This window comes from Hypanus sabinus, chromosome 1 (assembly GCF_030144855.1).
Source record: "Hypanus sabinus isolate sHypSab1 chromosome 1, sHypSab1.hap1, whole genome shotgun sequence".
NCBI classification, from domain to species: domain Eukaryota; kingdom Metazoa; phylum Chordata; class Chondrichthyes; order Myliobatiformes; family Dasyatidae; genus Hypanus; species Hypanus sabinus.
The window spans coordinates 108,936,999-108,951,621 of record NC_082706.1 but is presented as its reverse complement, the minus strand read 5'-3'; the positions used below and the strand labels follow the sequence as shown (position 1 = coordinate 108,951,621).

General features: G+C 40.2%; 1 protein-coding gene across 1 annotated transcript in view; it reads right to left on the bottom strand.

Annotated features, from left to right (window-relative positions):
• LOC132377974 (unconventional myosin-Id-like) overlaps positions 1–6,797 on the bottom strand; it is a 107,563-nt gene extending 100,766 nt beyond the window's left edge. The window contains exon 1 of the mRNA XM_059944570.1: positions 6,677–6,797. Coding sequence (XP_059800553.1) covers positions 6,677–6,771 — 95 coding nt within the window. The 5' untranslated portion in view covers positions 6,772–6,797. The remainder of the gene's footprint in view (positions 1–6,676) is intronic.
• Between the last annotated feature and the right edge of the window lie 7,826 nt (positions 6,798–14,623).

Genomic DNA, 14,623 nt, shown 5'->3' with positions numbered 1-14,623 from the left:
TGTAGTTATAGGTTACTACTAGTGAAGTGTTTCAGGGACAAGTCCTGAGACCTATCACATTTTACTGTCTATATTAATGAGTGGGATGAATGTACCAGGTCTAATAAAACCACTTTTGCCACCAATGCAATGCTTAGTCGAAACCATGCTATGAGGAGAGTGGAAGTATTCTGCTAAAGAACAGAGTGGTTAGGTAAGGAGACAGAATGGTGTTAATAGGGTTTGATGTGGGGGAATGTGAGGTGATTAACTTCAATGGAAAACGGGGAAAAAATGCAGAATACCTTTCAAATTATGAGAAGCCAGTAGGTTTTGGTGTTCAGAGAGATATGCGTCTCCTTGTTCATAAAACACGGCAAGTTAGCAAGGCAGATGATGTCTTGGCCTTTATCAACCAAACTGCAATGGCAGAGTTTGCAAGGGGAATAAATCCTTGGTGCAGTTCTACAGGGCTTTCGGGAGACCACATTCGCAGTAGTGTGTGCATACTTTTTATTTTATTGTCTTTTTATTTTACAAAAAGGCTGGTTGGGTTTTTATTCGTTGAAATTATAAGGGAGAGCAGTGGGCACGTGCATGAAATTGAGCCACCAACCTGGCAAAACTTCTACAACTATAAAATAGCATATGAAATAACACAAGCAGAAAAACAATACAGACGACCGCAATTACAACTGGTTAGACTTTCGCAATCTGCTCTTGAATACATGTGAATAATTAAACCGGAATGGGAAGGAAAGGCTATAAGAACATTCCCATCCTCAGCAATGGACGAGTGCAACATATGATCCAAATACAAGGCTGAAGCGTTCACACCACGTTCAGCCAAAAATGCCAAGTGATCACACATCAAAACAGACTCCTGAGATCTGCACCACAAGTCCTGAGGGCATTTGTCTGCAGAGCAGGAAATTGCTTGGGTTAACAGTACTTAGCAAGAGCCAATTCTTTTTTAAAAAGCAAGGTGTAAGCAAAGCAGCCATTATTGAAGTGAACAGTGTTAGAGGGGTCAGGTTTTTACTCAAGAATAGGTGCGGTCTAGAACCTAAGCAGAGGCAGGATTGTAGTTCAGGCAGTAGAATTGCTCCTGTGAAATGTGGGATTTAAAGGTACCCATTGGTCTCCCTGATGACCACATCCGTGGGAAGTGCACCCAACTTCAGCTCCTGGCTGACAAGGTCAAGGAACTGGATCTGGAGCTGGAGACACTCAGAACCATCCAGGAGGCTTATAACTTCATAGATGAGACTTTCAATGAGGTGATCACACCCAGTGTAGGCGTAAGGTGGGTAACCAGCAGGAGAAGTAACAATCAGTGCAGGGTTTTCCTGTGGACATTCCCCTCAGCAAAAAGTTTACCCTTTTGGACACTCCATGGTGGGGAGAGGGGGTAGCAGCAGCCAGACAGGAAGGGTGAAGTCAGGCAGAGTGATAGTGATAGGAGACTCAGTAGTTAGGGGGACGGACAGCAGCTTCTTCTACTTTCTGGGTGGCATCATCACTGACAACCTTAATGGCAGTTGGCAGCAGATTCTGTGGCTGCAGAAGACTCTCAAGAGGGAGAGTGAGCAACCAGATGTTGTGGTGTATATTAGCACCAATACTGTAGGTAGAAATGAGGAAGAAGTCTGGCTCAGTGAGTATAGCGAGTTAGGGAAGATGTTGAAGAGCAGGACCTCAAAGGTAGTAATGTATACAGGGCAGGGCTGAAGGTGTTATATTTGAATGCACAGTATACTAAATAAGATAGATGATCTTGTAGCATTGTTAGAGATTGGCAGGTATAGGCATCACTGAGTTGCACTGAGAGAAGTTGGGAGCTTAACATACAAGGATACATCGATCAAAAGGACTGCCAGGTAGGCAGAGGGAGTGTGGCAGCTTTGTTAGGAAGAAATGAAATCAAATCCTTGGAAAGAGGTGACATTGGATTGGAATATGTAGAATGCTTGTAGTTGGAGTTAAGAAACTACAAGGAAAATAGACCCTGGTGAGAGTTATTTACAGGCCCCAGAACAGTAGCCAGGATATAGGAAAAAATTTCAATGGAAAATAGAAAAAGTCATGCAAAATGGGCAATGTTACAATAATCATGGGGGATTTCAATATGTAGGTAGATTGGGAAAATCAGGTTGGTGCTGGATCACAGGAGAGGGAATTTATAGAAAGCCTAAGAGATGGTTTTTTAGAGCAACTTGTGGTTGAGCCCACTAAGGGAAAGGCAATTCTGGATTAGGTGTTGTGTAATAAGCCAGATTTGATGAGGGAGCTTAAGATAAAGGAACCCAATGATTATAATATGATAGAATTCACTTTGCAGTTTGAGAAGGAGAAGCTAAAATTGAATGTATTGGTATTATAGTGGAGAGAAGGGAATTTCAGAGGTATGAGAAAGGAGCTGTCAAAATTGATTGGAAGGGGACACTAGCAGGGATAACAGCAGAACAGCAATGGCTAGAGTTTCTGGGGGTAATTCGGAAGATGCAGGGTAGGTACATCTCAAAGATGAAGAAGTAGTCTGAAGGGTGGATGACAAAACTGTGACTGACAAGGGAAGTCAAAGACAGCATAAAAGCAAATGAGAGTGTACATAATAGAATAAAAAATAGTAGGAAGGTAAAGGATTGGGAGCTTTTAAAGACCAACAAGAAGGCAACTAAGAAAATCATTAGGGGATGAAATATGAAGGTAAGCTAGACAATAATATCAAAGAGAATAGCAAAAGTTTTTTTCAGATATAATAAAGAATGAAAGAGAAGTAAGAGTGGATATTGGAAGGCTGGAAAATGACACTGAAGAGGTAGTAATGGGGGACAAAGAAATAGCGCACAAACTTAATAAGTATTTTGTGTTAGCCTTCACTGTGGAAGACACTAGCAATATGACATAAACTCGAGAGGGTTGGAGGCAGAAGTGAGTATAGTTGCTGAAAAGTCTGAAGGTAGAAGAGTCGCCTGGACCAGATGGGCTACACCCCAGGGTTCTGAAAGAGGTAGCTAATATGATTGTGGAGGCATTAGTAAAGATCAGTGGCTAGGAAGGTGTTGGAGTCCATTATTAAGGAAGGTGTTTTGGGATACTAGGAAGTGCACGATAAAGTACACCAAAGTCACTGTGGTTCCCTTAAGGGGAAATTTTGCCTGGCAAATTTTTGGAATTCTTTGAGGACATAACAGGAAGGATACACAAAGGAGAATCGGTGGAAATAGTTTCCTCGGATTTTTAGAAGGCCTTTGACAAGGCATTGCACATAGGTTGCTTAACAAGATAAAAGGCCATGGAATTAAAGGAAATGTACTAGCATGGATAAAAGATTGACTTATTGGCAGGAGGCGAAGATTTGGACAATTTGGATGATGGAACTGATGGAATTGTGGCCAAATTTGCAGGTGATACAAAGACAGACGGAGGGCCAAGTATTGTTGAGGAATCAGGGAGTCCACAGAAGGACTTGGGCAAATTGAGAGAATGGGCAAAGAAGCAGCAGATGGAATATAGTGTAGGGGAGTGTATAGTCATGCACTTTGGTAGAAGGAAGTAAGATTAGATTGTTTTCTAAATGGAGTAAACTCAAAAATCAGAGGTGCAAATGGGTCTGGGAGTCCTTGTGCAGGACTCCCTAAAGGCTAACTTGCAGGTTGATTGGGTGGTAAAGAAGGCAAATGCATTATTAGCATTCATTTCAAGAGGACTGGAGCATAGGAGCTGTGGTGAACTACATATACCTGTCTGGACACGCCCCTCTGCTGACTGCTCCTGTGGCTCCTCCCACAGACCCCTGTATAAAGCCAATTGGAGGCACTGCTCCTCCCTCAGTCTCCAGGATGTTGTGTGATGGTCTCTTGCTGCTAATCGTGGTCTCTTCCAGCTAATAAAAGCCTATCTCTTGCCTCCCGTCTCCGAGAGCTATTGATGGTGCATCATGGACAAAGTACTGAAGGCAGGTCACAGTGCCTAACGGCTATTAGTTGGACTTTTGCAACAATCGTTACTTTGGTCCTAAGTATTTGAGATTGAGTTCAGAATCCTGATTGTCCTGAACAATCCTAACAAGACTAAGTGTATTAGAAATAGAAGCAGGAATAGGCCACTTGGCCTTTTGTGCCTGCTGGTCTCTGAGAGTTATTGATGGTGCATCAGGAGCAAAGATGTGATGCTGAGGCTTTATGAGGCATTGGTGTTACCACACTTTGCATATTGTGAACAATTTTAGGCTCATTATCTGAGAAAAAGTGTGCTGGCATTCAAGAGGGTCCAGAGGAGGTTCACAAGAATTACCCCAGGAATGAAAGGGTTAACAGATGAGGAGTGTTTGATGGCTCTGAGCCTGTACTCTCTGGAGTTTAGAACAATGAGGGGGGATCTTATTGAAACCGGTCAAAAATTGAAAGGCCTAGACAGAGTGGATCTGGAGGGGATGGTTCGTGTAGTGGGTGAGTCTAAGACCAGTGGGCCTAGTCTCAGGATACAGATATGTCCATTTTGAACAGAGTTGAGAAGGAATTTCTTTAGCCAGAGGGTGGTGAATCTGTGGAGGCCAAGTCATTGGGTATATTTAATGCAGAGGTTGATAGGTTATGGATTAGTAAGGATGTCAAAAGTTATGGGAAGAAGGCAGGAGAATAGGGTTGAGAGGGATAATAGATCAGCTATGATGGGCTGTCTGAGCAGACCCAATGGGCTGAGTGGCCTCATTCTACTCCTATGTCTTATGGTCTTATAATAGAATCCATTTTTCAATTAATTCAAGTCACAGAAGAGATGAAAATAGAAGGTATCATAAACAGTGAAGAAGGTAAAAATTACAGGGGATTTTATTCAGCTAAGGAAGTGGACCATGGAATGGCAAATGATATTCAATTCTGGTAAGTGCAAAATGGTATATTTTAGGAAGTCAAATCAAAGTAGGACTTTCACAGTAAATAGTAGAGCCCTGTTGTAGAATAGAGGGACTGAGGAGGACAACTAACAATTTCTATAATATGGCATCACTGGCAGATGGGGTGGTGAAGAAGGCATCTGGTTTGCTATCCTTCATCAGTTAAAGTTCAGAGTTCAAAGTAAATTTTATTATCATATCAGTACATATATGTCACTGTATACAACCCTGAAATTCAGTTTCTTGTGGGCATACCCAACAAATCTATAGACTAGTAACTATAACAGAATCAATGAAGGACTGCCCAGCTAGGGCATTCAAACAGAGTGCCCTAACAAACTTTACAAATGCAAGAAGAAGAAACACTAATATAAATAACTAAACAATAAGTATCGAGACGTGAGATGAATAATTCTCGAAAGTGAGTCCATTGGTTGTGCAATAAGTATTGGAGCTGGGACATTATGTTGCAGTTGTACAAGATGTTGGTGAGGCCAAACATGGAATATTGTGAAATTTTTCACTTCCTTTTTATAAAAAGCATTTAATTAAGCTGGAAAAAAGTGCAAAAAAGATTTATAACAAAATTACTAGGACCATGACTGAGTCTGAAATTAGAAGGAGATGTTGAGAGGCTAGGACATTTTCATTTGAGCATAGGAATCTGAGGGCTGTCCTTAGAGGAGTGTATGAGATTATGTGGGGCATTGATAAGGTAAATGTGCACAGTCTTTTTCCATGAGAAAATGTCCCATAAACTAGAGGGCATAGGTTTAGGGTGTGAGGGGACAGATTTTAATGGGATCTGACAGACAACTTCTTTGCACACAGGGTGGCGCGTATATGGAATGAGCTGCCAGAGGAAATGTTGAAATAAGAACAGTGACAACGGGTACATGGATATGAGAGGTCAAATACAAGCAAATAGGGTTACCTTTGTCAGATGCAACTGTTAGCCCAAAAGGCCTATTTCCCTGCTGTGCTACTCAATGACACTATGACTCGATATCAAAAAGCAGCTGAGAGCGCAAAGTAGGACAATCACAATTCTAGCGGACAACATCTCTGATTTGGCACTGAAAGCCTGGGGACAAGAACTAGCCATGCCTCTAGCAAAGATGTTTTAGTACAGTTAGAAATGGCATCTAACTACCAGTGAGGAAATTTGACCAGATGTGTTTGCTCAGCTGTCACAAAACAAACCAGACAAAGCCAATGTGGCCAATTATCACCTTATCAGTCTACAGTCAAACATAAGCAAATCAATGGAATGATGCCACTCATTTCCTGTAACCTGTTCACCAATGCCCTGCTTTCATTGAAGTATCCCCGCTTTTGGGATGGGATTCTGACTCTGGATGAATGGTCCAGTAAGTTAACCTCTACACCACCATGGTCCATGTCATGAGAGTACATTCTCACATTTCTGGAGTAGAGTTTGAAACAGCATTTTGACTCAGAGTCAGTAAAGTAACTATGGTTATAAATTTAAAAGATCATTAAGCCCATTGGATTTCCCCTTTGAAACTAATTTCCCCAGGTAGTTATTGAAGTATAAAATTAGCTGTCCCACAGTCATTTGTTTCATTCCCTATTTAGCATTATCTTGTCATACTGTCTTTTGGATTTGACTCAAAATGTGATGTATTAAGAGCATTTCAGTGCTTCTCTTACATATCGCACATGTTCTTCCCTGACTTTGTTCATTATGACATCATCCTGACCCAGAGAGGAAAGCAGCACTGATCTCTCTCCAAATTCCACTTTGCTTCACCCATTGGCTCCACCGTCACTCACCTCACTTTCAAATTTTCCAGGAAGTCTTTCGTGGTGAGATTGTCCAACAGGACGAAGTCGGCTTTGCCGTACTCCAGGCTCTCCTGCTCAGCCATTCTCTTTGAAAAGCAGGGTGTGAACCTGCCGCCTAGGAAGTGGTATGAGCTCAGCTCTGCTTCTTCCTTTCAATGCAGTTGTAAGTCTGATGCTCATCCGGAAGTCAATGACTTTCCAATCAGCTGGGAAGTTCCTCGCACAGTCACGACATGTGGTTACGTACCATTTCCCCTCAACCACCTTAGGTCACTGTTGTTTGACATGCATAAAACCGATTGAATTAACAAACTTAAGGCAATGCTAAATTAAAGAATTTTGTTTTATGCAGGGTTTTCATCAGGTAATTGTAATATTCAATGTTTATTTCTGTTATTTTGTTAGCACCTTATCATTCCTGTTTCTGAGTCAAGCAGTTATGAATTCAGTGATACATGTGAGCTTTAAACACATAACCCATGTAGGCACTTCAGTGCAGTACTGATTTGTGAAGTGTAGCCAGAGCATTACTGAGGCACCACTGCACTGCAGAAGGGCCATGGTAGGCTGAGTGCTGCATTCTGGGAGCAGCAGAGCTGAGATAGTGCTACCCTCTCGGCGGAGCTGTACGGAGGGCGTGGTCCACTCTGCAAGGTGCTGTCAATCAGATGACTCAGATGCCCATCGCCCCTCATAGGATGACATATAAAAACACCACATATCACGATTATGAAGGTGAGCAGAGGAATTCTTCCAGTGATAATGGCCAGAAGTTATCTCACAGAAACAGATCAAACAGTCATTTACTTCACTCTTGTTTGTGAGGCCTTATAACGTGCATCAGCATTAGCTTATAATAGAAAAGTGATAGAACTTCCTGAACTAATTAACTGTAGTTATTGCATTTAAGATGCTGCCTACCTTACCCTCTTCCCTCATTTGCTCCTTCCTTCTTCACTCCTTATCTGCTGTCCTGCTCCACCCTCCATCCCTTTCTCCATTGCTCTCTTTCTAACTCCATCCCTTTCTTTCTCATTCCCTTACTGCACACATTCTTCCCATTTTTCTTACCCATTCCTCTCCTACCTTTATACCAGTTTAAAAGTCACTTGTTTTCTCTCTTTCCAGTTCTGTCAAAGAGTCTTTGATCTGAAACATTATTTCTGTTTCTGATTATTCAGATCCTGCCTGACGCTTTGAGTGTTGACAATAGTTCTTGTTTTAATGTCAGATTTCCAGCACCTTGTCAAAAAACCTTATAAAAACCTTATAAAACACATCCACTGCCTGACCCTTATCTCTCCTCTAGGATACCTCCTTGAAGCAAGTACTCCAAAAAAACCTGTCATATACAATTTCCAACATAAAGCAATGCTTCCTACCCTGAATCAGACCTTTTCTCTCCAAACGTTGATAGATCCTGTGCTTCAGAGTCCCCTCTGGTGTTTTGCACACTACCGATGGCAGATCCACCAGCTTATAGTTTACAGGCTTGCTTCTGCTACCCTTTCTAAACAACGGTACCTCATTAGTAACTCTCCAGTACTATAGAGCCTCAGCTGTGGCCAGAGATGAAGCCAAAATATCAGACTAGTACAGCACAAGGAGCAAGTGTACACGTTGAAGGATCGTTTGAAACTTGGTGCTGCCACCACCAAGCTTCTGCAGGGTATAATATCCTCTCAGATTTACCACTAATGGAATACTTTTCACTAAAGCTTCAACTGCACGTTGACATACTGTAAATGTTACAAGTAAAGCTTATAGTATGTCTAGTAAAGTGAATGGAGACTACTATGCGATTTTATGAATGAAGCGTACTTTTGGGGAAAGAAGTTAATCATGATTAGAACGCCATAGCAATACTCAGTTCAAGCTGCGTTTGACCGTTGAAAAACTGATATTAAAGCACTTGCAACCTGTGAAATACCAGAATCATTCACCCGTACAACTCCTCCATTACTGGAGGCAATGTGGAGACTCTCAAGCCAATTACAAATTAATTCTGTAAACATTTCTTGAATGATTGTCACCATTCCTTAAGAACCATCAATAATATTTTAAATGAATAAGCCAATGTCTTCCTCAGGAAGCAATGAGATGTGGCAAGTTGCTATTTTAGTATGTTTAACTCAATATTGGTGCATTATCAAAAGATTCTCTGGTCTTGATTATCCTATCGGTAATCTTGAATGGTATTCACATAATGGACAAAAAGGAAGGGAGAAGTACACTTTGTGTCAAACCTTTTCAAAAACTTCATAGCTGAGTTGTTATTTAAATTCTTCCAGTGTAATACAATGGTTGGGCACAAAGCAAGGTCTTTGACACTTTTCAAAGGTTTCAAAGGTACATTTAATGTCAGAGAAATGTATACAATATACATCCTGAATGCTATTTCTTCACAAACATCCATGAAAACAGAGGAGTGCCCCAAAGAATGAATGACAGTTATATGTTAGAACCCCAAAGAACTCCCCAGCTCCCCCCTCCCACGCGTAAACAGAGGGTAAAACAAAGATCCCCACTCCCCCACCGGAAAAAAACATGCAGAAAACAGAAAAATGTAATAGTTTAGTTCCAAAATCAAAGAACCTTATTTTACCAGTAGAAGATATTTAACCTATTCCACCTTTGCCATCTTTGTGAGAAAACTATCAAATTTATCTCACTCTCTACATTCATGTGAATGACTACATTTATGTGTTCTCATTTCTAAGCTTATGCAGAAGGGCTTTCCAAATGATTAATTGCAGTCACTATTGAAAACACAGCAGGCAATTTATGTGCAAAAAGGTCAACAAATGGTTCAGGGGAGTTCAGACGGCATTTTTAGCATCCAAGGAAATTTGCAATTACCCAGAGGAGCCAGGGAGGAGTTTTCCAGATATTTTCCCTTAATTGGGCTGGAGTTTTACAAGACTTTTCAATTCTTCATGGGAATTAGGAGTTACTACATTATTAAAAATTACATTAGTTAGGAATTATTGGTTTAATTAGTTTGGCACAACTTTATGCCTGTCCTGTGCTGTCCTGTCCTGTAATCTGTCCCAGATTACATTCTGCAATCTAATGCTTAACTCTGAGTTTGTGCTCTTGATAGTTAAATAGTAATAGGGCTAGCTAATAAACACAAAAAAAACTGAAAAACCACAAGAAATAGAAGTGGGGTAATCCATTCAGCCCCTCAAAGCTGCTCGTCTATTCACTGAAATCATAGCTGATCTTCCACTTTAATGCTCTTTCCTATTCCATTCCTTCAAATCACTTATTATCCAAAAACAATCTTCATCATGAGAATATTAAACAAGCCTCTTGAGTATAGAATTCCCGAGATGAAGAAGTTTCTCCTCTTCCCTGTCCTAAATGCCTGACCCTATATTATGCAACAGCATCCCCGCCAACAAACACAGCCTGCAACCTACCCTGTCTAAGCCCGGTGGTATTGTATAAGCTTCAATGAGTTCACCTCTTCTGGAGAATATACAGTAAATCCAGTTCAGTTAATATCTGATCAGTATTCCCTGGAAATCAGAGACTGCTGGAAACATCCAGGACCATCTTGCTGCAGTATTTATGGATGTATTCAACCTTTTACTTCTGCAATCTGACAAATGAAGTTCAACATACCATGCACCTTCTTAACAACCCTGTCAACTTGTGTGGCAATTTTGAGGGATCCGAGCTCCTTCTGTTCCTCAACAGTTCTATAAGTCCTGCCATTAACCCTGGATTCTGCCTTCAAATTTGACTTTCCAAAGTGAATCATTCACTCTTTTTCAGGTTGAACTCCACTGATACTTCCTTCTGTACATATATTTTTTTATCTTAAGTAAAGTCTACTTTTGGGAGAAAATCTTTGTGTGCCTTGAAAGGCATTTCAAACCTAATTGTGTGCTTGAGTGGTTCAGGGAGTGCTGATGAAGGGTCTCGGTCTGAAATATAACTGCTTATTCCTCTCCATAGATGCTGCCTGACCTGCTGAGTTCTCCAGCATTTTGTGAGCGCTACTCAGGAAGTGCTGTATCGTCAGCACAATCTCTCAAAATACCCGATGGAAATTTGCTGAGGAATTTCAAGTTAGCTTGGTTGAAATATGCATTGGACACAGAACTGGAATGAGGCAGAACAAGTCCAGGTAGAATCACTTCTTACTTTGGTAATGGTAGAAGGGTATGATGTTTCTCTCAAATAAAACAGAAAATACTGAACAGGAGTTCATCTTGGACAGGCTGAGTCAAGAAGGTGAATAAATACATGACACTAATTTAGTGTCTTCCATAAATGTTCTAAATGCTGCCAACTGTTCAGCACACATTTGCTTTGAGAGGTATGCATTTAACAGGAGCAGGCCACTTGCTGCTGACTTGTACCATCGATATAGAACAGTGTGGCAAGAACCCGGTGAAGGTTGTATCATGCATTTCCACTGTAAGTTCTCAGAGGCTATCTTGTCCTTGGAACTGCAAGCTCAAGTGTGCAGGTAAGATTGTTACAAGGAATTAACTTGACCTTAGAGAAAACAGATGAAACTTGTCATCCATCAGAAGGAGGTGGAGGTCTTAATTAAGATAATTAATGGGTCAACAGAACAGAATCTCTGTGCAGTATGTAAATCCATGGAAATCACCGGGGTTTACAGAAAAAAAAACTGCAGACTAAAGACAAGATTGTTGGAACTATGGGAGGAAACATAAATTCCCCAGTAAAATTTTTGTACTGCATTTGCTAACATACAAAATGTGAAGAAAAAACAATCACTTTACAATGTAATGCCAAGATAAACATGATCTGCACAAAACTGCCAAAACAGCTGATGTAGAAGCAGGAGCAATTTCTGGGTTCTTTGTTTGGAGTATAGATGAGGAGGAATGTGCCACAGTTAGAGTCAGGAGTTAAATGGGCTTGTCAGACAAAGAATTCTAATTCACAAAGCACCAACTGTTTGGATCAGTTTAATCTATAATACCTTAAAACATAAGAGCCAAATTACATCATTTGGCTCATCAAGTCTGCTCCACCATTCCATCGTGGCTCATTTATTATCCCTCTCAACCCCATTCTCTTGCCTTCTCTCCATAACCTTTGATGCATTGACTAATCAAGAGCCCAACCTCCTCCACTTCATATATAAAGTACTTAATAATTTGGCCTCCACAGCTGCCTGCAGCAATGAGTTCCACAGTTTCACTACCCTCTGGCTAAATTAACTTCTGCTCATCTCTGTTCTAAATTAACGTCCCTTTAGCCTGAGGTTGTGCCCTCTAGTCCTAGACTTATCCATTACTGGAAACATCTTCCCTACATCCACTCTATCCAGACCTTTCAATATTCGATTGGTTTCAACAAGATTCCCCCCCTCATTCAGGCCAAAACATCGACTGTACTTTTTTCCATGGATGCTTCTTGGCCTGCTCAGTTACTCCAGCATTTTGTGTGTGTTGCTCAAATTTCCAGCATCTGCTGACTTTCTCCTGTTTAAGGTATGAGGAATGTTTGAAAGATTTGGTCCTATACTTACTGGAATTTAAAAGAATGAGGGGGGGAATCTTGTTGAAACCCTTCCATTGCTCGAATCATTCTCGTGAACCTCCTCTGGACCCTTTCCAATGCCAGCACATCTTTTCTTAGATAAGGGGCCCAAAATTGTGCACAATATTCCAAGTGTCATCTGACCAGTGCCTTATAAAGCCTCAGCATTACATCCTTGCTGTTATATACTAGTCCTCTCAAAATGAATGCTATCATTGCATTTGCCTTCCTCACCACCAACTCAACCTACAAAATAACATTTAGGGAATCCTGCACACGGACTCAAAAATACCTTTGCACCTCTGATTTCTGAATTTTCTCCCCTTTTAGAAAATATTCTGTGCCTTTATTCCTTCTACCAAAATGCATGACCGTACAGTTTCTTAACACTAAATTCCATTCTCCCAATCTGTCTAAGTTCTTCTGCAGATACCTTGCTTCCTCAACACTACTTGAAACTCCACCCATCTTTTCATATTGTCCACAAACTTGACCATAAAGCTATCAATTTCATTATCCATATCATTCATCTATAATGTGAAAGGAAACAGTCCCAACACTGACACAACGAACACCATTAGTATTCGGCTGCAAACCAGAAAAGGCCCCCTTTAGTCTTATTCTTTGCCTCCAGCCAGTCAGCCAATCTTTTATCCAGGTTAGTACCTTTCCTGTAATACTATGGGCTCTTGTCTTGTTAAGTAGCCTCATGTGCAAGCACCTTGTCAAAAGCCTTCTTAAACTCCAAGTAAATAACATCTGCTGATTCTCCTTTGTCTATCCTCCTTGTTATTTCCTCTAAAATTCTAACAAAATTTTCCAGGCAAGATTTCCTCTTTAGCAAACAATGTAGACTTTGGCCTATCTTATCAAGTGCCTCCAAGTAACCAGAAATTTAATCTATAACAATAGACTCCAACACCTTTCCAACCACTAAAATCAGGCTAACTAGCCTATTCTACCTCCTCCCTCACATTCTTAAAACAGTGGAGTGACTTTTGTAACTTTCCAGTCCTTTGGAACCAGGTGATTTATTTACCTTCAGACCTTTCATCTTCCAAGCACCTTGTCTCTCCAGTTATTTTTATTTATTTTCCAATGGTCGGATATCCACTCTTGCCTCTCTTTTATTCTTTATACATCTGAAAAAAATTTATCCTCTTTTATATTTTGGCTAGCTTCCCTTAATATTTCATCTTTTCTCTACTTATAACCTTCTGGTTGTCTTCTGTTGGCTTTTAAAAGCATGCCAACCCTTTAACTTACCACTAATTATTGCTCTATTTTATGTCCTCTTTTTTGCTTTTATACTGTCTTTGACTTCCCTTGTCAGCTACGGTTGTCTCATCCTTCCTTTGGAATACTTCTTCATCTTTGTGATATATCTATCCCGTACTTTCTGAATCACCACCAGAAACTCCAGTTGTTACTCTGCTGTCATTCCTCCTAGTATCCCCTTCCAATCAATTTTGGATAGCTCCTTTTTCATGCCTCTGTAATTCCCTTTATTCCACAATTATACTGATACATAAGATTTTACCTTCTCCCTCTCAAACGACAAGGTGTATTCTATTACATTATGATCACTGTTTCCTAAGGGTTCCATTACCTTAAGCTCCCTAATTAAATTTGCTTCGTTACACATCTAAAAATCTAAGAAGGATGGGTCACTGTATATATGCTTACACCCTAAAGACTTGAATACAACTATTAGAAAGAGAAAAATTCACTACTGAAGATAAAAGGTGTAGAAACACACCTACAAGGACTTAACATTTTTACAGTTCTACATGATCAAAATAGATCTTGGCAAGAAATTTTAGAAAACTTGCCAGAAGATTTAATTGCTTTTCAAAAACACTTTTGGAAGAACCACTAGTAGAGTGCCTGTTCCAGAAGCTTTTTAAAGATAGAGTTAGTGGATGAATCTCAGGGTATAGAAGTTGCTACTGAACATTTATGACAATAAGTTTCAGAGAAGAATTGTAAGAAGCAACTGATAACCCTGCTAAACATTTAGAAGCATATTTTTAAATATGTTGTGAATGCAAAATAAAACTTCAGAGGCAAGAATATGCTTTTATTGGGCATTGTACAGGCCTAGGACTTCATGTGGATCCCAATTGCAACAATTTTGGAAATGTAAGCACTGATAAATATGGCAGGAATCTTACAATTGTTAAAACATTCTCAATAATTGAATTTGTTTCTTTTCCATCAGATATGCTGGAGTTACACAGGTACTTACCTAAGAAAAATACAGACTGGTTCAGGTCCTAGTGATCACCAGCACACTGAGTTTGAGGTGTTATAAGATTAAAGTAAAGTTAATTTTACAATGTTGGTCTGGACTAAAAGTAGCAATGATGCAGAATTCACAACCATATGCAAAGGCATCAAAGA